The sequence below is a fragment of the Filicampus tigris genome, chromosome 9 (assembly GCF_054856515.1).
Source record: "Filicampus tigris isolate MCC_2025a chromosome 9, RoL_Ftig_1.0, whole genome shotgun sequence".
NCBI classification, from domain to species: Eukaryota; Metazoa; Chordata; class Actinopteri; order Syngnathiformes; family Syngnathidae; genus Filicampus; species Filicampus tigris.
In genome coordinates, this window is record NC_141225.1 from 18,647,290 (window position 1) to 18,673,873 (window position 26,584).

General features: G+C 42.1%; 1 protein-coding gene across 2 annotated transcripts in view; it reads left to right on the top strand.

The window, feature by feature from the left end:
- plxna1b (plexin A1b) overlaps nucleotides 1–26,584 on the top strand; it is a 166,484-nt gene that overhangs the window by 64,106 nt on the left and 75,794 nt on the right. For both annotated transcript variants that reach the window (XM_086040217.1, XM_086040218.1), the window contains exon 4: nucleotides 15,970–16,110. In XM_086040217.1, the coding sequence (XP_085896343.1) occupies nucleotides 15,970–16,110 (141 nt within the window). The remainder of the gene's footprint in view (nucleotides 1–15,969; nucleotides 16,111–26,584) is intronic.

A 26,584-nucleotide genomic window follows, 5' to 3' on the forward strand; every position in this document is an offset into this window, starting at 1 on the left:
AGTCACTGTTTGGTTACCACGGTGGCAGGTTCATATTCGCAAGATTTTCCATTCATTTTCTAGCATGTAGCATTGAAAAGTGGCGGGATAAAAAATACACGTTTCTATTTAATTCGTGTATAAGGGAACATTATAAACACATCATTGTCTTAACGCAGATGCTAAACACAGTTACATTATTTTTCGAACGCTCACAACCGAATCAACCGAAACATATTTTTTTCAAGAATATGTTCCCAGCTGGCCCACTAGTTGAAACGGCAACATTAAGGCTCAGCTTCATAAAACAGATCAGCTGTGATTGGTCGTTACCTGACCCCTGAGCATTTGTGATGTCATTTTCAGTCGACAGGAGTGACAAAATGGCCGCCCACTGAGATGGCTAAAAAGGGGTGGATTTTGCTGCTTAACTCACATTCCACAAAAGCAATATTAATCAGAATGCTGTGTTTCAACTAGTCGGGCCTGCATAGAACATATTCTTGAAAAAATAAAGGAAGTTTGGCTTGACTTCCCCTTTAAGTATATTTGGCTTCAAATCTGGTCACAACATTTTGATAGTAATCAATGCGTTTGTGTGGCGCTGTCAAATTACAAGCATATCTAATCAGGCCTTATTGCTTTGATTGCATCTTGGTATCATTGCGTGAGCTCCCCGTGTGCGTGTGAGAGAAAGTAATCCAGGATAAAGGATTTCCTTTAGCCTTCGATACGGACAACTTCCCTCGCTCATACAAAACTTCCTGTTGCTTTCTGGGGAACAGTGGGAAAAAGAATATAGGAAGTGACTAGGTTAGATAAGATTGCGGCTGTGTGGGTGCGTGTGTGCCCATGTGCGCGCCTTTCTGTGTGTTTGTGCCACGCAACGTCACAATAAGTCGCCCTTCTATAAAAAGCCGCCGTGTGACAATTCAGCACACTCAGCTGACTGTCTGGAAACCTTTCCATGCATTCCTTGCAGGTCACCGCATTTGATTCATGGGAAGCCTTCTCTTGATTTGGGCGTTTTAAGTGTATGTGGAAGACTGACGTAGGTCAACATGCCTTTGCTCTATTTTAAGACACGATGAACGGCAAGAAGCTACTGAGAAAACTGGTTGGAGAGAAAACTGCCATGGAGGCAATAAGCGATGTAATGCTTAGTGACTTGTGTCACGAGCCTGTAAGGAAGATACACACACACCCACGCGCACACATTTACACAGGCGCTCTTCTCTTCCATATTGATGGCGGCGCTCAGTACGCCGCTGCATGTGCCATTTTGTTTCAAAACAACCATTATGCGTCAGAGCCTACAACACGCAAAGTATACTGAGACATTAAAAGTCTAGCGAAAAAATAATACGCTTGTGGAGTTAATCCTTTAGATGCTCACTGAGCTGAAGTTGGTTGTGATGGTTCAAACACCCAAATTTTTTTTTTTTGGGGGGGGGCGTCTTTTGTGGCATAATGTTCTCAAAATTCATGATTTTTTTACTTTGGGCATCCCGCTGTTTTCATTTCATTTCATTGAATGTAATATTTTCAGCATTTTTTTCATGTAATAGCAACTACATTTCAATAATGTTTTTTTTTTTTTGGTGTGTTTGGCTAAAAGTTATATACACAGCAGATCTTGTCCCCATTTCTTTCAGTTCAAGTTGTGATCGCATCCGCTTCCGTTGCTAAAATGAAAAGAACTTGCAGTCATCTTGATGTGCTTTCATTGAATTTGGCATTTTTATGATTATTTGCTTCTGACTGTCCTGGTTTCCCTTCTTGCTGCTCTTCCACTTTCTCATCTTTCTGCATACCTCTTTTATGTCCCCCCCTCGTATTGCATATAACCGAATAACTGGAGCCAGTTCACATTTGCCGCATTCGGATCTGTTTTTGTGTTTTGGACTTCCTGTCAGTGCAACGGGAAACCATTAAAATGTTATTTCCAAGTAATTGGTGGCCTCCTGCAACGAAGACAAAATAAAATTGCGTCTATGCATGTGTTTTATGAAATGTTCATGTTCTCCTCCTACATTTCTTCCTTTGTTTAGTTTATTTATTGTACTTTGTTCTGCAACCGTCTGAAAAAAAAAAAAAATCAAACAGAATTGCTCAACATATCAGGTATGGTGGTTCCGGGTTCCTGTGTGGGGAGACGGTCATTGTTAAAAATCAAGGTTCGGAAAGCAGTCGCATCCGGGTGTTGCAGGCTTGGCCCCCCGCTGATTCAATCATTGCCAGATTTGTTCATGCTAATTGCACGCATGCTGCCCAGCCCTGGATGACATCATGCGCCCACGTACAGCAAGTCAGTTACAGCTTCTTATTGTCATCATTTGGCAAAGGGGGTCTGGTAAACGTGGGCGAGCTGGATCATTTTGATTCCTCTCCTAAACCCATTCACATTCCCCTCCAGAGACCACAGCCATTGGCCGGACCCCATTGTGTTTCCATGGCCACAGGCCAAATCAGAGGCGGGGCATCTGTCACCACCTGGCCGTACCAGCTGCTCAGGCACTTCTGCTATGGCATGACAGGAGAATGTGTGTGTGTGTGTGTGTGTGTTTGTATGCCACCCCCAGTGAGAGCAGAGGATTGTCAATGGTCTTCAATGCACACCCTTGGCCTAACTCTATCCCAGTCCTCGGCCTCTCTGACCTCTCAGTTACGCAAGGTGACGTTGCCCAGTTGTGTAGTATTTCGATGTGTTTTAGTGCAGCGTGGCAAGTTTACAACCCAGGAAAAAGGGAACCGTTTGTGTCGCGTCAGACACTTGAAATGCACATACCACCTCATTAAGTGTACACACTGCCCTCTTTTTAAGACTTGTTTTTCGGATAATCACAAACAATCTGTCTCTCCTGTGCACCATTGTAATTTTTTGGGTTGATATACTGGGTGGGGATCCAATCATTTTTCCAACCCAATTCCTCTCATTCCACTCTCTTGTCTGTGTTAACAGATGAAGTCTTGATTGCTGCAATCTGTGATGGCACATTCATGAAAAGTCAAGTCTATTGAGAATGGAATGCAGTTCAGTGATCAAGATGAATTGATATTTTGGTTTAAAGCATTCTGTGGGGGTTTTGTTCCTTGTGATGCAGTCTTGCCTTATCACTTTTTTTTTTTTTTTTTTTTTTTGCCAAGTGTCTTTTTTTCTCAACATCAACTTGCTGACCTCAGGAAACGCTGTGTTCCATCCATCCATCCATCCATCGTCTACACTGCTTATCCTGTTCAGGGTCAAGGGGCGCTGGAGTCAATCCCATCTGATTTTGTGTGATAGGCGGACTACACTCTGATCTGCTTGCCAATCAGTTGCAGGGCGCACATTGAGACGGACGACCATTTACACTCACATCCACACCATCACTTGGTGGGAACCGAAGACCCACGCTGCCCACACCGAAGTTCCGCGCATGTATGGCGACACCGTCGGTGACTATGCTGTATTCCGAAATGGAAAATTACAGACATTTCTGCCTAGCAGCAAATGGCCACTTAAATGATCCCGCCACCCAAAAAAGAGATCAGTTATTCAGTTGAGGCATAATTCCGAAATCGTATCTGGGGGCTGAACTCTGTTATACCGTGATTCATCACAGAATTGTTTGTCAGGATTAAGGTGAAAATGACCTTTCCTTCTCCATTTGGAAGTTGAAAGTATTAAATTCTCCCATATATCTCCTTAGAATAAAGATTTGGGCTTGACTAGCGCAACCTCTGACTGAAACACTGACTGAGTAACTAGCAGGCGATTGAAAGGTGCGTCTATAAACCTTTGTCTGTATTCTGTAGTGTGTCTGTTCTTCCCAGTCTTCCTTCTGGATATCTTTTGCAGCTCATTCTTTCTTTCTCTCCTCCCCTCCTACTTCTTTTGATTCAGCCAGGCTTGTTGTATTCGTGGACTGCTGCCAAAACTGTCTCCATGGACCATTACAGCACACTCGGAGAACAGTATGAGTTGTAAGGGAGGAATGAGATGTAAAAAATGGGAGTATTCTGAATAAACCACGCGTAGAAATGAAGTCAATCAATGAACACGCGTTTAAAGGTGTTGCTACATTGCTCCAACTTTTATTTCCTGTCTGTGGCCACATCCCTGTGCTTGTTTTCCCTGGCGTTCGTTTGCTTGAAGCACAAAGCCTCAGACCCAAGTCGGGGACTTTCCCCTTCCTCGACTAGGGCCGAGCAAATAAGTTGAAACCTGCGTGAGAAGAAACATTTCGGCTTTCCATTGTCGATTGCCGTTTAACACGCCACCTGTGTTTTATCTGCCGATGTCGCAAAAGCAAAACACAACTGACTTCTCCCATGATGTTGGCTCGGCCTCGAAGGAGACATAATTCCCCAATTGTGAGCTTCTTCACTAGTTTTCCTCCCAAAGTCCAAGTTCATTTCGAGTAATGCCCAACAGATATTTCAGCATATTTCCACCCACCCTATCTCTCTCCCTGTCCAGATTCGGAGCGTCGGTAACTCTAACCTTATCCGTCAGGACGTGTCTGTCCAACTCTCAGCAGAAGGCCTTACATTCAGCCCCATGCCAAGAAAAACAGTTCTGCCTGACAGAGAAGCACAAATACGGTCTGGCTGTTAAGCAAACAACGCGGACCCCACCAGATGTACAAATCACATACCACATCACCATTTAACACAACACTAAGACACAGGTCATGGTGTTTTCGACTCAAACCCAATGTTAATTCTCCCCCAGGCCCCTGTGACGCCGCCTTGTAAATGTGGAACCGACACAAGGCATGCACACAGTCCTCCGTATCTTCCTCTGGTGATTGCCATGCCGATGCCTGTTACCCTTGAAACATATGGCGTGCGTTTTTGTATAGCGGATGGCTGCGTGTGCCTCCACTGTGAAATATATACGAACACAGAGGCAGTGTTGTGTCGATGAGCTCGCAGATAGTAGTAGGATTGTATTTAAGGGCACTCGTGTCAGGAATGCGCCTCCGCTTTTTTTTGCTATAGTAACTAGCAGCAGCAGCGCACACACACACACACACAACATGCATTGTACGGAGATCACATGTCGTGTATGGTCATCTCATAATTTCTGTCGGTAGTAACAATTCAGTAGGGCTGCCGGGCTTTGTTTCGATGACAGCTCATTTGAATTATGGCATTCATCACAATTCTCTGACATTTTAAGGTGAATGCCAAGGGAAAAAAAAACGCAGGTCACGTTTGAATGGAGAGGTTCATCTTGCGTGTAAGGGACACGTTCGAAAAAGTGTACTAGCGGACTCACACTAACCAAGTAAGCACACGCACACGCGTGCAGAGCCAATAAGTGCCAGCCCGCCGCTGCTATAAATCGCTCCAAACCACACCATAAAGCTCATTTTAAACACCATCTGCATTTCTTTACAGACAGACGTTGTTTGTGCGTGTGTCTGCGTCTGTGTGTGTGTGTGTGTTCCTGTTTCATTCAATTATTATCTCATCTTGTACACACCAAGCTTGCCATTGTTGCCGCTATAGTCTTAATGTGAAACATCATCATCTCATGACTTTGCCAATTTGGTACCCAACGCCCACTGTCGATTTTGTTTCTTCCAGACACAAAACTCATTCTGTTTTCATTTTTTTGCCAGGAGTTTTTGTGGTTTCAGTCGGAGCTGAGTGAGGATTTAAACTTTTTTTTTTTTTTTTTTTTTTTTGCTTGCAAGGCGGAAAAAAAGACGGAGCTGTTGAAAGAAAAGGCAACAGTGCAAAATACTTTAGGATTTAAGGGTTGAATGAGTGTTGAAGCATTGATAAAGAGGAATGTAAAAAAAAAAAGGTGAAAGTGTTGAAAATCTTGTGTTAGCTTGTGAATGGTGAAGTGGAGTGAAACGTGAAAAGAAAGGTTCAGAAACAAGGCATTTGCGTCCAAGAGTGGTTTGGCGCACACTATGCTGAGGTTTAGTTTTGGACTTACTCCCATTAGTCTCTTGTGTTACATCCAAATGCAAACATCTTCACAGAAACACACGCTCACTCACTAACAGTCTTGGCTAAAATTATTCATACTTGCTGAATTGGCATCCTCTCGTCTGGAAGTGACACAACAAAGAAGTTCTGATTATTTCTTGCATTTTAAACAATTTTCATACCCATGATATTTTCGGACAACTTTCTGCTTTGCAGTTTTAGAATATTTTTGCTGGTGTATTGTCGTTTACAGACAGCGAAACTGTACTTTAAAAGCAAAATAAAATGGATTATTTTAGCTCAATACCGAATCACGCCATGAAGCGAGGCTGGCTGGGAAAACTGAAGGACATAAGCATGCATGTACACAACTGTGTGGCGTCTAATCTCCACCAAAGACACAAATCATACAAAACGTGTCGGGGTGTGCATCCCTCCAATAAAAGACGATTCGATACGTATCTCCATACACGGGGTGAGATACGATTCAAGGATTTTCTATTTTCGTGTGGCAAGATTCGATTCAGTGGGATTACGATTCGATTGATATGGCACGGCTGAAATTGAGAGGGTGTGAGTCAATGAGTTGTCATTTTACAATATGAATTAACTTGTCAGTACTGTTAGTGGGACCTTTCCTTCAAAGGTATATCCCTCCAATATAAGACGTTTCAATACATCTCCATGTTATAAGGTGGAACCATCGTTTCATATCAGTGTTTTGCTACACCCCAGATAACTTGTATTTTACACGTCACCTTTAATAGTGTCGATAACTCTTTTGCAGTTGGTAAGACTCTGCATTTAATTTAACCTGACAGATTGTTTACATGCTTTTATAGGCGCCGCTGTTCGGTTTTTCAATTTCAGAGTTTAAATGAGTTGACTCCCAAGTTTCCTCATATTAATGATACGAGCGAAACCAGGAAGAATGAAGTGGTTATTCAAGGTAGGGATTTATCGGCTTCAGATGGACGACTAGCGGGTGATTATTTGTGGAAATATGGTGATTGGGGGCTTTTTAAAAATTGTATCTCAATGTCGTTTGCCACTTTCTTGCGTCATTACCAGCTAAAAGACATTCACCGGTAAAAATGATCGGACACAGATTTTAACTAGTATAAAATTCCTCCATCATAAATGTGCTTTCCTCCCAAGAAAGATGCAAATCACTCATCACCGCCTCCCTTTCTCTAAAAGATGCTATTAGAGGCACCGGTGGCCATGTAATCACTCTGGCTCTCCCACAGGAACACAGACGCAAGCGCACACACCTACCTTGGTAATTACTGCTGAAGATGAGGTCCATAGTCGGTGTAATCCCGGAGAATTGAGGATTTACTCAGTGAATGGTTGGGTCAAGTGTCGCTGCGTGGTGCGCCATCAGTTGTGGGATGTTGTTTGTTTTATGTTCTTAATGCCTTCTAGTTATTAATTGATGTAATGCTGCTCGCTCAATTGGGTACTGGCATCCTGTTGCACGATTAACTGTCTAACGCAGTTTGTAGACACACTGCACACCTCGCTCCTACACACCTCGCTGCACTCTCCATGTGCAGTGTTTTTTTTTGTTTGTTTTTTTTATGCGCTCCACTTCTCCCTAATATGCCACACATACAATCCACTGACGATAGCATCTGTCCCTCGCATTCAACATGCTTCCCATTCTTTTGTTGTTACTTCCCACTTTCCCGTGCCTGATAAAGCTAGCATCTTATTAGCGTAGCTCGGTCTTTCTTCCGGGCTTGTCTCCACTTCACCGAGAACTTTTACCATAATCATATTCTCATTGCTGGATAAATAGAAAATATGACCCATCAATGTATGCATGCAATATCCTGCCCATTGATATTCTCTCAGCAGTAGTTAATGTGTAATATTGTTTCAACTGAGATATTCCATAAGGGATTTGTGGCCCGCCTCCCAGTAAGAGAAGGTCTTTCCTCATTTGAATGGCGATGCTAAAAAGGCAATCAATTGGGACGCTCAATCTCATCTTATTGTATATGATAATGTTGCGGTGCAATTTCTTCCCCCGTTTGCAAGACGGCAGATAAAATCCGGCATAGTAAGGCGCCATACACATGCACGTGTGTGTCTACTACGCGTGTAATTCCTCACAGATGATCGAGTTAGTGTGATATAGTGGTGGCTGGAAGATGAAATGCTGCCGCCACCGTGCAGTGTGTATAGCGACTGGCTGCACACACTTTATCTGACAACTACTAACTAAAGACACTTAATTTGAATGGGGAAGACGAAGGAACGGGTAAAAGACGTAGTGATACTTCAGAGACAAATGAGGGAGAGAGAGAGAGCACGAGTGATGATAGACTAATGACACTCTACTTACACTGCAGGTCTACTGTGAGTGCCCAGTTCACATTTAGTGCTATTAACGTTGTGCATACATGGAACCGGGTTTTTTAAATGATTCATCAATTTCCAAAAAGTCTGATGGAAAAAGAATCGTATGCAAACAGAAATTTCCCATTGGAAATAATGTAAATGTAATTCATCCATTCCATACACCCCAAATATGTTTTTTTGTGGCCGCTTGATTCTTGGAAATGAGTGAATGAGTCCCGCCGGCAAATAGACTAATTTGGGACGGACCATTTTTAAGTGTAAAAAAACCAATCGCACTCATCAAAATGTGGCGAAAATAAATCTGTGAAGACCATATTGTACAAAAAGTGATACATGCATATTCAAGTAATCTATATCGAACATTACTGTATTTTACCTTTATAAAACTTCGAAACAACCCCCAAATTGCAACAGAAACACATGGAAGATGAACATAATAAATACGTGGACCAAATTGAATGGGCTTTCACTGCAGTTTTGATTTATTGCAACTTTTTTTATCCATAGTGGAGGACTGGGGGTGTTGTTTGGGTCGACGCTTATATGTACGTCATAGACAGGCGTAGCTCGTTGACGTCAGGCTCTCATCGCGATGTCTATCCATTGTGTCCGATTACAGTCGCGTCACATTGGCAGATATCAAATTCATATCTGATTTTTATCCACATTTCTCTCTGTCCATAAGGGAGATTCAAATAATAATTGTGCATTTGACCATGTAGTTTAAATCTTGTATGCATTTCTTTTTCTTTAAAAAAAAAAAAAAAAGCTCCTATTTTTAACATCTGTGTGTACCTAAAATTCTTTTTTTTATGTTCCCAAGTTGGATGTGTGTTTGTGACCTTTTGCAACCTTCACTTGCAAACGGTCACAGTCTCGCACATGAATAAGTTCAGTGCCGACTGGCAGCTGAGTATCAAAGCCTGTCAGTTTGAGCCGGCATAACAAGTAAACAAGAGAGGACAAAAAGGATTAAAGTCACCCATTTGGACTTACTGTCAATGGCTTAATGGTTGTGAACTTTGTCAGAACGTCGCCGCTGCAGTGTTAACAAGTGCAGTCCAAATGTCTTTCCCTTGTTTTGTCACCTGTGTTGCCAAATGAAAGTGTTTCATCTTTACTCTTCTCTCCGTGTTGCATTTGTCAAGATTTGTGCTTTTAAAGGGCAAGAGCCTTGAAAGTGTGTGCAACTGCGCATTAGCGTCACCAAAGTGTAGTCGTGTGTGTAAGAATTAACGTCATGGTGTGCAGGAGCTTTGTTTGTCTTAAAGATTCTGCTGGTTGAGACATTTGGACACGTCAAAGTATGACGGAAGGTGTTGATCTTTGTTTCTGGAGCTGGGCTATTTGTTTAGCCTTGTCATTTTGACTTGTAAACGTACAGTGCAACCTCTAGAGTTGAAGTTTCTCTTTGCCTTGTTCTGCTCTAATAGACATTTATTGCCTATAATATGCTTCAGAATTCGACGCAGAGTACATAGTGTTAGAGTTGGGACTCTCCGGCATAAGGCCGATTAGCTACATATCACAGATTGTGATTATCTTAAAGAAAAACAATATATTTACGGGCAGAATGGTTTAATATGATTCAGTTAGATTTACGAGCGTTATGGTTTGTTCAATCCAATGCGGAAACATTGTGATGTGTTGAAATTTGTTACCAATCAACAAGAAGTATCTTTACTAACTGAAAAGCCATTTGAAGTTGAAAATAGTGACACTACTGAGAAATGTAAACAAACGAGTAGCGTCTCCCCAACATTGCTATTTTTGCTTGTAAGCATAACGTTACGTCCGGAATGCGAGAGCTGTCGCTCGATTTAGGAGATGAAAATTAAAGAGCCTCAGGCAACCGATTCGTAGCCTCACGCTAGCCCATCCCCAACCCTACATTCAATGTCTCAAAGGATTCCGGGATTTTTCATCGATTGAGGAGTCTGCTTCCGATAGTCGTATCACTGTTCTTTACGAACGTATCGGTTCATCGTTCCTTATTTGAGAAAAACTAGACTGTCATGATTCTCAGTTCGGCAAGCATCTAAGGCCATGCTTTGCTTTTACTTTTGTTGTTAAAATACAACACCTTTTTTGCCACTTACTATTCCCCAAAAAGTCAAATATGAGGGTCGAATCAGAAGAATATCCACGAGTGTCAGATGGTTTAAGCAGACTCATGTTTAAAGTAGTAAGACGCTTATTGTGTCCCAATACTTTGCTCCAGCATGATGAACTTACTTTTACACTTGACAGTTAAGCAACTTATCATGTGACATAAATCAACCAAGAAAGGTTTTATGATGGTGAAAGTTTGCCCCTTAAATGAACTCTTTCTCTTTGTTATTTCCCGTGAAAGAAATTTTCGAAATCACACGAAATCAACCAGCGTCCCACCTCACAGGTTTCACTGTATCCTTAACTCTAATAGCTAGCGATACAGTTTGAATGGTGGTGAGTAAAGATCATGCTTGCCAGACCTTAAAATAACCTCACACAGACACACACTGTTATGATAGCTGTCACACTAACATTCCACAGAGTGTGCCTGTGTGTTTTTATATGTGGATACACACCTCCTCCATCATTTGTCCGTCATGACGCTGTTAAAAGAAAAGCCGCGCGGTCCGCCTGACCCACATATGGCGCACGTTTACCCCCATTCCATCCTCGTATATGCTAAAAGTGTGTATGTGTGCGGTGTGGTGATGTGGGTTTTGTCCAAAAGCTGCGTAAGGTTGAGCACTCATGTGTGATGCTCCATCTGCCCTCATTTTTTCACCATTAGGACATAAACACGCAAACCAGCAGAAACGTAAAATAAATAGCCTTCCAATTATTGAGGGGTTCAATTATGTGTTTGACCTTACCTGCACACATAGTGATGGAAAAGCTGTGTTCTCGAATGCTTCATGTTGAAACCGATAGTATTTGTATTGCCTCTTGCTCTGCTTACGTCCTACCTCGCTCGCGAGACGATAGCACATGACTGATTTCTTTCGTTTATCGGCGAGAAGATAGACATGAAGCTGTTATTAAGCAGTGATGTAGTGCGGCATTGGGTGTATTTATTAGGATTCGTGCGGAATAACCTTGTGGAATAGATTTGCGACAATGGTAGGTAGGAACACTGGTAGAAAATGCACAAAAAGCCGCCTTGCGGGGGTTGGCGCCATGGCCATGCACATTACTACCTTGACAATTGCGCAACATCAATAATGCATAGATGTCCTTAGTGTTCCTTTGTGTATTAGCTAGGTTTTAAAAGGGATTCAGTACCACAGTGTGTATAGTGGACACTGGTCCATAATTTGTTTGAATTTCCAGTTTTGTGACAGAAATAATCCATGACAATTAAGTAAGATGTTAACATTCGTAAGTGTCATTACTGAACAAAAATGTTAACCCATTTTAATATTAAAGTGGAGTGCGTGTGAGTCGACAGCCTGCCAATTTGAAGGGAGCTTCTTCGCTCCCTCCTATGGGGAGTCTAACCACAACTGCGTACACCTTGAGACCACCATCAGGCCGCTGGCTGAACAGCAGGCAGCCAACATAAGACTAGGAATTTTGGTGTAAGACACAGAAGAGGAGAAGTATTTTATCATGAGAAAAATGTCAGATTTATTTCAATCAAGCAATTGCCCTTTATTCCTTTTCTGTCCTGCTTGCTGTTTCCCTGCTTGTAAATATTTTGCATTGTGTAAATATTTCTGCTTGACTCTGGATAAGTAAAGTATGTAAAATATAATTCACCACAGTTGCGGTGAACTGCTTGCAAGCTGATATTGGAAGTGCTTGGATTTGACCTTGGAAAAAGTTGTATGAATGAGGTCCCGGTTTTAAGTGTTTCCATCCATTGTTCACACTTTCATCCTCCTCGTGGCTCCGAACATAGTGCAGGTCCTATAGAACCCTGACACTTTTCCTTTCTCTGTCCATTACCCGCTTGCTTGCTTTCCTTTATTCCCCTTTGTTCTGCTCAGGGCCACACTGAATTCCCCTTTCCACAAGACCCCCCTAGACACATTAATACATGTGGGGCCTCCTCCACATCAAAGTCAGGAATGTGAGGCCTTCTGCCATTATGCATGGCCAGACATACTTATGTCACGTTTGCCCCGCTATAAAGGTGTTAAATGTGTGCGTGTGCACATTTGGAATGTGCAAAATATGCTTTATGTTCAACTGCGTTTTTCCAGATCTGCTTTCAAAATATCATAGCCATTCCCTGATCAACATCAATAGGTTAAGGGTAATGATGCGTTGAATATTTTCAACAGACCTGAAACAGCCGGACCGTTTCATTCCGTGTTGTCCTATGCTGCGATCATTTATGGTCTTTGAGAGTTTTACTGTGATTTCGTTACACTCCTTTCTTAGTTCTTCTTGACTTGGATTTAAATTTACGGAGATTTCCATGATTAACTGCTTCAAATCGTCGTCCCCTCTCCGTTTCTTCGCCGCATATCTCAAGTTTCATTTCCACTCGGTTCATCGCTTGTCACCGCTGGCACTGACAGGCATCATTCTCATCATTCTCATGCTACTGTCTTATCAGCAAGCTCCTTCCCTGTCACAGCCCAGCCACCCCATCACTAGCTAGCTATCGCCGGTGTCTATCAGAGCCAAGCAGGCCTTGTGGCAAGATAAAAACTTGGCATTAGGTGCTTTTGTGGGAATGAGGAAGGTGGGAAAAGGCCAGAGGTCAAATGGCCACCTTGCGTGCGCGTCATGCGCAACCTCTGGAAATCTCGCAATCATCCAAAGTAGTAATTCCCATCACTTGTTATCGAAGTTCAGTCTTAAGGCCTCGACACGCCAGTCCGACGTCGGAAAGTCGGTACAAGCCGTCTGCTTTGTGTGTCCCACAACGTCGGAAAGTCAGAGCAGTTGTCGGGGCGTCTGGGGAGCGTGTTCGGCCGATTCGACATGTAAAATCGGGTAGGGCTGTCGGGACAAATGATGACTGCGATTTGCTGTTAGCTAGCGAATCAGGGCACTGGACAACAAAGTGACGAATGCGGACAAACAGTGAAAATCGAAGCTTTTCCGCAAGAACTTAATCAACTTCGCTCATTTTTTCACATCTATGGAAATAAGGGCTGGCTTGACAGAAGAGCGCAAAAAAATAAATAAAAAAGACTGCCGTTATTTGACATTGCCGTAAAAGGCTTTGCCGATCGAGCGATGCAAGGCAAGCTATGGGAAGCGATTGAGACACAGCTGGTTATACCAGGTAGGATTTATTTTTATACTTGAATTTATTTCATACAGCAACTGTTCGTAATTGTTTGGTAAATATACTAACTCCTCACGCATGCGCAAAAGTTCCGGAGTAGTTGGCGTCTCCGTCGGATTTTGCAGTGTGTTCTTCGGTCATTTTCAGGTGCGACGTGCCGACTTCTTGGTCGATGCGACAATCGGCCACAATGGCCGACGTTGGGTTGATGTGTAGAGTGCTTTAATGCGTAGTGACCAGTACAGGAGAAATTGATTACAAATCTGAGCATGTTGAAGTTCGACCTGTGCCTTTTATTGGATTGTCTTCAATCTTAGAGGTTTCGTTATAATAAGATGACAAAGGAAGGGAAAAAAGGCTACAAACAAATGCTTCTCTCATTCTGTGAAACCATCCATCAAGTATTTACTGGAAAGCTAAGCAATAGAGAGGAGACAATGACTGAGTAGCATTGTCTCCTGTTCTCACTGGACGTCGCATTGATTTCTGGACTTGATAAACATGCGCAGTCACATCATGAATACTCTTGAAATTCATACACGCAATAAGAAAAGCTGCCGGTAGATTGATGGAACCGACGCACCGATATGTAAAGGCTCCGCCCGCATTCACTTTTTTCTATTAAGTTTGTCTGCCTTCTGTTTAAGCGGTTAATAGATTGCGTTCCTTTAATCTCTTTTGCTGTTGCTCCTTCTGTGATCGAATCAAACCGGCATTCTAGATATATCCAATTCATTCATCCGTCCATCCATCCATCATGGTATCCATCTGCATGGATTATATACTCAGTGGTACTTAAGTCTTCTTCGTGATAGTGTTCTCCTGCTGGTTTCAATATTTTCAGCTTTGGCCGTGGTCCCTACTGAATAAATGGATTTGAAACAATTTATTACTTCTTTTCGTGGTCGCCTACCTTCAATTGCTTCAGGTTTTTTTCCATACATTTCTCATGTTCCACATTTGTGTTTTGACTGCATACAATATCCCTCTTCAGGGGGGGGGGGAGTCTTGAATGAAACAACAGCAGTAGGCAAAGGAGCAATTTGTTGGATAGAAACTGGTAGGCAAACACTCCGTGTCATTTTGTTGGTGATGGGAGTCATGGTATACTAATGAGAGAAGCCCACTGACAAACGCGTCTAGTCCACGATGTGTCAGCCAGTGTTTTTTCTCATTCCTTCTTATCTCTTTAAAAATGATATTGGAATGCTTTGTTATTCATCTGTGTGTGTTTGTGCTACTCTAGATACGATCCAGTGAATAGAACGCATCCCTTGTTTACTGGTCCATTATCTTGATAATAATGTCCTTATTTGCTCTCATCTCCAGTGCTTTATCTTTGTTCTATGGGTTTTTTTCGCTTGCCGAAATAATAAGTGTTTTTTTATTTTGATTTATTTATTTATTATTATTTATTTCTTTTTTTTGTTTGTTAAAAAAATATATATATTTAATTGCAAATGTTTGCATTGAATTTCCCACTCAAGCAGGATCTCTTTCAGTATATTTGTGAGTCCGGTCACATTCTGTATCCATCAGATACTTTTTGGGTTGCGCATATCGAGGAATAACTGTCTTGTATGTTTGTTTCTAATCATCGTTTATCTTCTATATCAGAGGGAGTCTATTTGTCGGTGTGTCTTGGTATAATTTTTCTAACTACTCATTGTCCCTTTCTTGTCATTGTGAGCTGATAGCAGAGCGAGTTGACAATAATGGAGAGATGATACTCCCCCCCCACACACAGCCCCACCCCCTCCCTCGCCATTTGCTTTGTGATTTTCATTTGCTGCTGAGATGACTTTGGCTCACAGCCATCCCAGCCAGACAATCTTCCATCTTTTTTCTGCACCATTACTCTTCAGGTCTTGGTGAACTATTCAGCAACTATCACAAAGACGCTTACACTTGCAAGGCACTACACAATGGTGATCCTTTTCTTCACATATAGAGTATTAGGAGATTAGCGTGACCCTCTCTGAGTGATGGACTACTTACTGCTTTGTTTGATTTAATCTGCACGGTAGATGTGTTATTTCTTTTAAAGGTTGAGTAGTTTCCCTTTCTATTCATCTACTCATGTAATCATGTCTCCATAACTATAATCAGTAGCACTATAATCAACGTACACCATTGGCAAAGGCTTGCAATTAAGACGATTAACTATGTCAAGCAGCCACTTTTCAACCAATTGTCAAATTGGATGGTTGGAGAGCCAGCTAGATGAATTAGATAAATAGAGGCTTGCATATACCTATTGCTGTATTTACATTGCAGAATCTGCATTATGCGTTACAATTTCCAGATTAAAGCAAATGCTTGTCAAATGTCTAACGGACGTCTAATATATATGTATGTAGGTATATATCCATGATTGAATTTGAATGTGCTTAATTTGTCTGGTTATTTGCATGAGTTATTTAATGTGTTGCTTTGTATGTGTTTCCCTTTAGATCTTGGTCAACTCTGTGAGTCCAAACCGTCCAGCAGTGCTCTATGAGAAGGTGACCTTAAGTGAAGGAGGAAGCCCCTTGCTGAGAGACATGCTCTTCAGCCCAGACCAGCAGTTCCTCTACACACTGACTGACAGACAGGTGAGTTTGTGGTTTAGGTTTAACAAAAAAACAAAACAAAAACAAAAAAAAACAAACAAAGCATTTGCATCCACATTCAGTTGATATGAAAACGTGTAAGCAGGCTGTCAATCACATGCCAAAGCAACAGATGGCAGTACAACCCGTCATGGAAAAGCCATATTTGCCAGTCACAATAAGCTCAAAAGAAGTGCTTTTCATAAAATTCACAATGTCAGCGGCAAGTCAAGCAAAAGGGGTATTGTACACGTGGACTGAAAGCAGCATGGGGACACTCCTAACCATAACAAATGATCAACAAAAAGAAAAAGAAAAAAACAGTAACGATACAAGAATCTCCCTGAATTGAGGAAATAAGTGAATTTGAAAGAAACAAAACTGGTCTGGGCAGCATCTAAGGATAAGATGTGCCATAACCAGTCAATTTCCACTGCCACTAACAATTCCTTGTTTGTAACTCCTGCTCCATATATTATTCTACAGGACCTTGACGCCTACACACAGACATGACATGTTCTTTCCTGCAGACCATTATTAACCGATAACAGCCAGAACTCCAGCCCCATTAAACCTTCACTTCAAAAGATTTTAATTCGACCCATACAATCACCTCCCAGCTATATAAGGAATACACAAGCCAGCATGACCTCTAATGATGAACGTAAACGCACACACAGACATACAGAGGGTTGCCGCTCACATGCAGTGTGTGTGTCTATACACCTATGGTCATTACCAGCCCCACCGCTGATGTAGACCATGTCTACTCTGATGGTGGGACTGTGAGAGCAATGAGACGGGGGATTGAGGGGGGGGGGGGGGGGGGGGGGGGCAGGCGGAGGCGAGCGTGTCACAGCTCTGTCGCTCCCCAGGCCCAGCTGCTCCCCTCATTTGTCTGTCTCATTAGTGCACACTGAGTGAAGGAAGCGGAGCCGGTGCTTGCATGATGCAAAGATGGCCTTTTTTAATAGATCTAAAGCGTCTGTCTGATTAAAACGCCCGAGATATATGTCTGATGTTTGCTTTTATGGAAGGTGTTGGAGACTTGGCAAATCTCTTGTGCTGCGAAGCCAAGCCGACGCTATTAAACGGAATCATATTTCTTAGTTAACGACCAGTGGGCAAGGGCTTTACAAGAATTGACATGGTCATTTGTGGTGAATAAACTTTTTAGAACTTAGACTAAACTGCACATAGTTGTTATACGTTCATGTAATTGTGGTCAGGAAAAGCTGATCCAGTCAGCAGGAGTCAGGACAGCCAGTTTGTTAAAGCGTGCCGCTGAAAAAAGGCATACAATTTGTGAATAAGTATTTAGACTACATGGAAAAAAAAAAAACAACCAAAACAAAACTATCAATAAAAGGCTGTGGTACATTTATGAATAAATATAGACATAAATAATATATAAAATATAAATAAAATGTAAATAAATAAAGCCAATAAATTGACATAAAACACTATATACAATTGACACCGGAAAAGAGCCGAAAAATTCAGGTCTGATCAAAAGCCAGAGAAAAAAATATATGTGTATATATATATATTTATTTATTATTATTATTTTTTTTAATGGCATGTTTCTTAGAACTCGCACACGCACACCCAAACACACACACGCTTACCTTGCTTTTTTTGTTAGATCACCATTAATGGGTAGCAGGCTTGACTTAAGCAGAGCAGGAGATCGGGTTGCCAGGCCTGCTTTTTGAACCCCCTTCAGCGCTAATGACCAGAGGGGAGCAATTCCCTCCTGTTGCCCTCCACCCTATCCTCATCTTTATCCGCTGCCTTCCATCTACTTCAATATGCCCCCCTCCCCCCCTTCACCCTTCTTGTACAAATCTGTCTCCGCTGACACACACTCACACACGTTTCCATCTAAGCCCAAATTGAGTCCTCCCCTCTCAACTGCCTTAAACTGATCCCATTCCCATGTTTTTAATGATCTCTCACTATTGCTGCAATAGCCCTTTTGCACCTGTCTTCAACACACAAACACACACACACACACACACAGTTACACACACACACACACAATGAATAGTAGGCAGACGTGCGAAATTAAGAATTAAGAAGGCCGTAAGGCACAGCAATTGAAGGATGGCGATCGGAGTAGGTTTGCTTCACGACACGCCAGGTTACTTTGCATGGCAGCCACGCTCTTCTTTTCCTATCTCTTCATGACATACAGATCCACGCACGCACGCACACATGCGGCAGCTCTCTTCTGATCCTCGGAGGTGCGTGTGCGTGTCTGCGTGTAGCTGGTTGCCTGCAGGGGCTCCTCAGACAAGCCAAGCACATTAAGGTGTCACTGGACATATCCACTCATGCATAGCCCACGACAAGTCCTCCCTGCTCTCCATCCCTCCAACACACACACACCTAGATCACACAAGGCCTAGCTGGTGAGTCAGAGTTAGGGGCGAGGCTCTGTGATTTATGACTCGCTCAGTTCCAGCTATATTCATCACTGTCATTATTATCAATAGAAGATATGACAGCAGGAGAGGCCAGCGCGTTCAATGTGTTTGTGTGTCTGTGTGTGTGTGCTCGGTGAAGTGGGTGCTAAGACAATACAATTGATTTTCCATTATCGAATTTTAGATTCTTTTTTTGATGGAATTGATGTACTGTATATTGGTATTCATCACTTTTTTATCACCGTTTTAGAGTGAGAAAATGTAGCGCGTAATTGTAAATACAGCATATCCTCAAATAGTGGCCTCCACTGTTATAGGAACAATTTTTCAATTAATCACTGGTTGTTTAGTCCATTTCAAACTGATCAATACTTTAAGTACGAAACTGCTGAGGCCATTTGAACTGTAATGCAAACAAAGTCAGCTGCACCTACCAAAGCATGTAAACAGACTTGCGGTGTATGTGAATTATGGAGAGATTTAGCGGCAACTAAGGCTTCTCAGCTTTAAAAACGATGATTAGACAGTTAGTGTTCCATTCGATTCTGTGCTCGCTCTGCAATGTTGTGTGCGAGCATTTTTATGTTTTTGGTTTTTCTGTAAGGCATTAATAAAAAAGATTACAAATAACTGCATAAATACTACTTGAATTATAATATATGCCTATTCCTCTGTACTAGCAATATGATTTTATTAAATAGAGTTACTGTATTTTCCGGACTATAAGTCACTCCCGGAGTCCAAGTCGTACCAGCCTTAGAACGCCCTCCTGTGGTTGTTTGGTGTATTGTTTGCTGACATTGAAAAGGAAAGAGATACAATATAATGTGTTAATAATTTCACACATAAGTCGCTCCAGAGTATAAGTCGCACCCCCGACCAAACTATGAAAAAAACTGCGATTTATAGTCCCAAAATACGGTACTTGGTTTACAACAAAGTTGTATTCTTACGGCAGCGACATCGCCTGAATTTGTACACAAATAGCAACATATTCTAAGCTATCACTAACCTATGCTAACGTAGTAAAGTCAAGTCATAATTACAGTCAACATTGTATGAAAACCACATGGTTTAGAAATGCGGAGGCATGTTCTGGAAAGCAGAGGAATGAAGATTAGCTGAGTAAGACAAGATAAGTGTGTGAATGAGTGGGGTGGAGGAGGAAGAGTCTAGGCTACAAGGTGAAGAGCTAGCAAGGGTGGAGGATTTTAACTTCTTAGGGTCAACAGCACAGAGCAATGGTGACTGCGGTAAGCAAGTGAAGACACTGATCCAAGCAGGTTGGAAAGAGTGGAGGGAAGTGTCGAGGGTGTTATGTGATTGAAGAGTCTCTGCTAGGATGCAAGGGAAGGTCCATAAGTTAGTGATGAGGCCGGCCATGATGTACGGATTAGAGACAGTGACGCTGAAGAAACGACAGGAAGCAGAGCTGCAGGTGGCGGAAATGAAGATGTTGAGGTTTTTCTTTAGAAGTCGCCAGGATGGATCGGATTAGAAATGAGCTCATCAGAGGGACAGCCAAAGGTTAGATGTTTACGTGAAAAAGTTAGAGAGAAACGACTTAGACGGTTTGGACACGTCCAGAGGAGAAAGAGTGAGTATATTAGTAGAATGGTAATGAGGATGGTGCTGCTGGGAAAGAGAGCGAGAGGAAGACCTAGTCAGGGAAGCTTGATGGATGTAGTGAGGGAAGACATGAGGGCAGTTGGCGTGAGAGAGGAGGATGCAGATGATAAATTTGGATGGAAACGGATGACACTCCCCGGCGACCCCTGACGGGAAAAGCAGAAACGGAAAGCTTGAATGAAAAACATTCGTTGACTATGAATAAAAAATCGATCAAATACAAAACAGTAAGCGCGTAGACCAGCCTGTGTAGTCTTGGGTCACCGGGACATTATTGCCACAGGGAGGGATATTTTTTAAGTATACAGATAATCCATGTGATCGGTATCAGTATCGGCTGAGCTCACTCATGAATGATCGTTATGGGTATCGTGTGTCATAAAACCGTGATCGGTACATGCCTAATTCATTGCACGGCTTTTGTAACCTCAAAATCTCATAAAGCGGGACAGTCGTAAACGGAGGACCCCTGTACATGTAAACTCAAATGTCTGCGGTAAACGGTCTCATTTGGGAGTGAGATTTGGGGATTTCAGATTTCTATATTTGGTGAGAGAGTGAGAAGTATCGTCTAAATTTACGTTGATCCAAAGCTCTCTTTATGGCTTCGTGCATATACGTAGCCTGTCTTATTTATACACATTACATTTAGGGGCTACTCTAACTAAATGTTAACCATGTAGTGTGGGTGTAAGGAGGCTGTCACGGAAAAAGAAGTTGCACAGATGTTGCATGAGACTTCAGTCAGGGTAGTAATAGTGAGTCCGTGAGTTGTGTCAGACAGAGACAAACAGTGAGAACAAGTGCATGTTTTTGACAATGGTTCACAATATACAATGACTTGGCACAAATTCAGGTGCTTGACCACAACTGTATCCTTTTTTTCTTTCATTGCGTCTCGGATGGAAAACAATGGGTTGTATTGTGTGAGTACTTTCCCACAACGAGGCCTAATTATTTAATGTCTCCCGCATATGGTTTCATCACACATCAGTCCGGGGTGAGAGTGCGTGTGTTTGTGTGTCCGTCGATCTGTTTGCATTCACGTATTACTGGTCCACTGCCAATCTCGTTAGTACACACATTAGCACCGGCTGACATCAACACACATAACAAGGCAGCTGGTTGTATCAATCAAGACTGTCATTTAGTGAACTCGATACAGCTAATCAGTCAGGTCTAAGTGGCTCAAAGATGAATTTTCACAATTTAGCGTGTGCTACAGGTAAAATTATTGCCCCAAATTCTTGGATCTATTCTGGAGAGAAAGAATTTAATACAGTGTTTCACAAATCATAATCTAAATATTTGTTTTGATGATTTAACACCACCTGTTTTCCGCTTTCAACTCCCCGGCTTATCTATGTGAGGCTTGGAGCCACACAAACGTTGCCCAGGAATGGCTGTGCACACGAAAAGACTTTGAACAAGACGGTGGTCTTTGTCATGCAAATGTTAATGGACGTGGCGTAGTGAGGGGAAGGCAGCGGTGAAAAGGAGCGAGGGCGTTTGTGCAGAAGGGAGTGTAGACATTTCATTCAATTTCAAGAGTTAAAACCATTATTGCACTTTTTCCTGAAACAAGGTCGAGCAGATGCGCTCAAGTTTATTCATTGGCGTTAATCTCAATGACCCCGTCAAGTAAATTTAGAGATTTGTTTGGAAATACATTACACTTTTGACTATAACTGCTGAAAATATATGCAAAGGCTGATTTTTTTTTTAGTACTCAGCTGCAGAGATATCGTATTATTCCGTTTTTCTTCTTCAGTTTTCTTTTTTTTTTTTTTTTTTTTGGGCCGTGGCTTAAATGGCACCTAGAAAGAAATCAAGGTTATTAGAACTGAGCGCCTTCCTTTAGTTACTTAGTTATAATTACGTGACCCATTTCAAACACTACCACATGCAGTTAGCCAGCTAGTATGCCTACACCCCAGAAAAGCCCGGGGTCGTTATTTAATAATAATGTTACTTTTTATTTGATAAAATTCAGTCATCGTTAATTATTTAAAAAAATCAAATAACATCCAGCAAGTGTAAAAAGTTGAACATTCGTAATGTCTTTGTCACACTACTGAGGGGGTTTCAAAGTGTGAAATTCCCCATTTTTGTGCTCAAGTCTTCCCTCACCCTACCAATGTGTAGCTTACCTTTTTCAAGACTGGAGTATTTGCTGCTACTGCTGCTGCTGTCCATGGACATTTGTGAAGCAGGTTGCCATAGGCCTAGGATATACTCATTGGAATTAAGATACTAAATGCAAGATACTTGTCAATATTGTCTTTTCCGGTCACTACATAAGAGTCCAGATCTTAATGACACAATGGAAGTGTAAGCATCCAGATACATTCTTCAGCCTTGTAGAGGCCATTCTGGTTAATTCTGTGATATGATTGAATAGGGTAGAAGTACTTTTAAACACATGTCTCACATGTCAGAAGATTGTCTAACGCTTTGATCAAAAAAGAGTGATTGTTTCAATGTCTGACAGACCACAAGGCTTCATTCTAATTGTCTCCTGCCATCTTTCCCCCGTTCCTTTTGGATCTCTTGTAGGATTTCCTTCTTTTTCCTTCCCCAAAAGGCGCGCATTGTTGTGTGCAAGCCGCATCGGAAAAAGTGTGTGCAGACACGTCTTGATGCTATCAGTTCTAATGCAAGTCTAGCTGTCTCTAGATAGCTCTGTCTTTCTCTCATCTCTTACTGTTTTACTCCACTGTTGTCTCTCAACGGATGGTGTGATCGTACAGACTGATAGGGTTGGAAAAGAACGTAAGATAGATTGGGAGGTTAATGGTTTCCCTTCCTCTCCATCTTGCCCGACTCCTCTGTCGCTATCAATCGGACGTACAATTGGGGTCTCCTGTTGCTTGATGGCGATCAGGGTGGAAGGATGTGCCTCTGACTGATTGTCATGGAATGAAGCAAACCAAACGATGGCATGGCCTTCCGAGCAGTTCGCTGTTAGACGTCACGGATTTGAGCCTAGTGTCTGCTCTAAACTTGGCCAATTGTTTTGAATTGAGTTTCAATACAATTTCTTCAGTTTAAATACAACACTCCCGATCAAGCTGCCTTTCAAAGTACCAGTTTGGGTTTTACACAACCATAGCAGCGATACAGAGCCTAAAAATGCAAACCTTTGAATACGATTCTGAAGAACGAAAAAACAAAAATGATGGACCAAGGCGCTTCTGAGTAATTGTGTTGCTTAAGAGTTTAACACTTCTCCAGTAAAGTGATTGGCCCTTCCCTGTACACAGTGTTGGCTTGCTTTGGCTCCCTTCTGTCGGTTTTCCTTTTAAAAAAAAAAAAAACACACCTCCTGAGTAGCTACAGGAAACAGTAAAAATCTTGCCACGTTGACGCAAACAAATTTCAATGGAAGAGAACAATATTTACTTCTCGGCATGTATCTAATGGCAGTCATAGGGAAAATAATTGTACTTGAGATGGTACTTTTGGGCTACAGCAAAGTGGAGACTATGGTGTGTAATCAAGCAACCGCACAGAGACAGGGAAAGCCGGGTGTGCATTTAGACCAAGGACTAGTCTTCAGCCAATCACATGAAGACAAAGAGCCAAAAAACATTGACACTCACACCTAAAGACAATTTAGAGTCTTCAGTTAAGATCAAATACATGTCTTTGGAATGTGTGAGGAAACCAGAAAACTCGGAGGAAAGCTAAGCAAATAGAGGAAGAACATGCAGACTCCACACCGTATGGCCGGAGGCTGGATATGAACCCACGACCTTTGAACCATGAGGCGCATGTACTAACCAGTTGGCCACAGTGCCGCTGGAAGCCAACTTTACAATTTCTAATTCCCATCCCTAGTTATGACTACAAAATATACATTTGGCATAAAGGAAGGCAAAAGTGAAACAGACTACCCAAGTCATTTAGCTGGCAGATTCAGATTTTTTTTCCAGCTTCCGCTGCTCAGCCCAACACCTTTGAGGAATGGCTGTATTGTCTTCCACCCTCTCCTCTGCTGGCGACCTGTGTACATGGCGGTGCGTCGCTTGGCAGTGCTAATGGAAATGCCAGCTGTGTGGCTCCTCACTCCTCACAAAGTCCATTTACGAAAGTGACAGAGTCATTTACCAGGCAGCCGGCCTCTCCCATCCGCACTTAATTAGAAGACCTCCAGGCTCGTCTACCTTAACCACTCACATCTACCCCTCCGCTCTCCTTTTCACTCTCTGACTGTTGTCTCTCTTTCACACCTTTGTTTTCATGGCTTTTTCGATCTTTGTCGTCAGTCCCTGTCTTGGTCTTGTGTTTTGCTCTCTCCACTTTATTCTTCCATTCCAACCACATGTACCAACTGGCTACACAATGGATGGGAGAGTCTGGTGACCTATAAAGATAGATTGGAATTGCTCGGAGTTAATTGGAATATCCATGTATCAAGGGCTGCAATGAAGACTGATGAGATGTAATATTTCCATTTATTCCATATTTCTTTTTTTTTTTTTCAACATTTTTTTCACACACTCAGCTTGTTTGATTTCGGTTTGGCTAAAAGGTATCGCGGGAATTCCATAAATGAATGTAAATGTGTCCAAAGTTTTACTTCCACTTGTTAGCTGTATCCCAAACAGCCTTTCTGCACGTGGAGTCTCCTTTTTTTAATTTTGATATGTCATTTCTGGGATTCTGTCTGGGGCATCTTGGAAATCCACATTTTATATCATGATTAAGGATCAACTTTTTTTTTCTAATAACGTTTCATGCCTGTTTTTCTTTTTAATTTCCTCTTCTAAATTCCTCTCTTAACTCATCTTTCAGCACCTTCTTTTTTAGCATCTACCCTGTACCAGTGTTGCCGCTTATCAGTCAACACACCAAGCCAACCATTGCTCTTCTAAATCCCTGACAATCCGCTCAATGAAGAAATGCTAACCCAACCTTTGATACCCCAATCCACTTGTCCCCCAAATGGGTATTCTAGTATTAGGAAAGACTAGCTCCGCTACTTGGACAATATGTTGAGAGTGCACATCTATGTTAATCTGTTTTAGGTCCAGTTGCCATGTGACGTAAAATGTGATGTATTTTCTTCCACAAAAATGGCCTCCTCTACTCAAGGTACACCGCAGATTTGACTATTAATTACTTTAGTGCATCTTAGTTATCAGCTGTAAAATATTACATTTTAAGCTCAGATAGTACATCGGAAAAGCTGTGATGCAACAATTCTGTCATGGTATTGCCTGAAGATCATTGCACACAATAAGTGTCCAAAACGACAGCCCAGGTATAAAAATCTTATGTCATCACAAATGTTGGTCACAGCCCAAAGTGACCCCATGGAATATGAAGATTGCTATAATTTAACTTTCTAACAGACTTAAGCCCCTATCCCACTGAGGGGCGAACGTCTGCGACCGTTGGCGAAGGTCGAAAAAAATGAGCGTTCACGTCAGGGTTCATCAGGGTTCCTTCAAGGTGAACGTAACATTCGCTGTCATCAAAAACACTCAATATTGTTCTTCGCTCAGTGAGATAGGGGCTTTACTCAAATATATCAAGTTCATACATCGATATTTGCTTTTTTGTATTCTAATAAAGGCTGCTCTAATAAAGGTGTAAAAAAATGACTAACCAATATCCCCCTCTTTTTTTCCTACCTTAGGCTGCCTGTTTTTAATGTCAAAAAATAGCCTGAACAATGCAGGTCCTTTTATGTGTTTGGATTTAATAAGCAATGAAAAGCCGCGTTAAAAGCTTTACACCTCCTTTGGGTTTGGGGGTGACCGTCACAAAGCCTGTTAGCTGGACTTTTAAAGGCAGGTGACGGCGCACTGTAAAAACAGATTGAAGAGGAAAGGTGGAAAGTTTACAGTTCAAAGGAAACGTCAAGGCACTTCAGTCAGCCAGGCCCGAGCCGTCGGAGAAGGCCAAGAAAGGGGGACTTGAGTTAGAGTGCAGAGGCCATTGTAAATAAGAGAAGATGGCAAGAGAGAGGAGCATCCAGTCTTGGTTTACGAGGTCATTTAAAGGAGTAATGTGCTACGCTGGTTGAAATTGGCTTTCATTAAAAGAGCCATCGCGGGAGACTGAAAGAGGGAAACCGAGAATGTATGTCAGTATGTGTGAAGGCAGCTCATATATTATCATAAACATACAGTATTATGCTGATTATTGTGATTCGCGTACACATATTAAAAGTGCCTTGCACCGGCAAGGCATTTTCCTTCCCCATCAGGCGAGTTAACCATAACAGCTTTCTATTGCGTCAACATTTTTCTTTTGTTTTCCCGCTTCCCACTGAACACAGCGCACGGCGTCATCACTTCTGTTGGTGCATGGACAATTGCGCACAATCGGCTGTATCCATCATCACACTGCGCAATGACAAGGTGACGCGAGCTCACCAGAGGCTGGTCGAGTAAGCAGGATTGACTGCA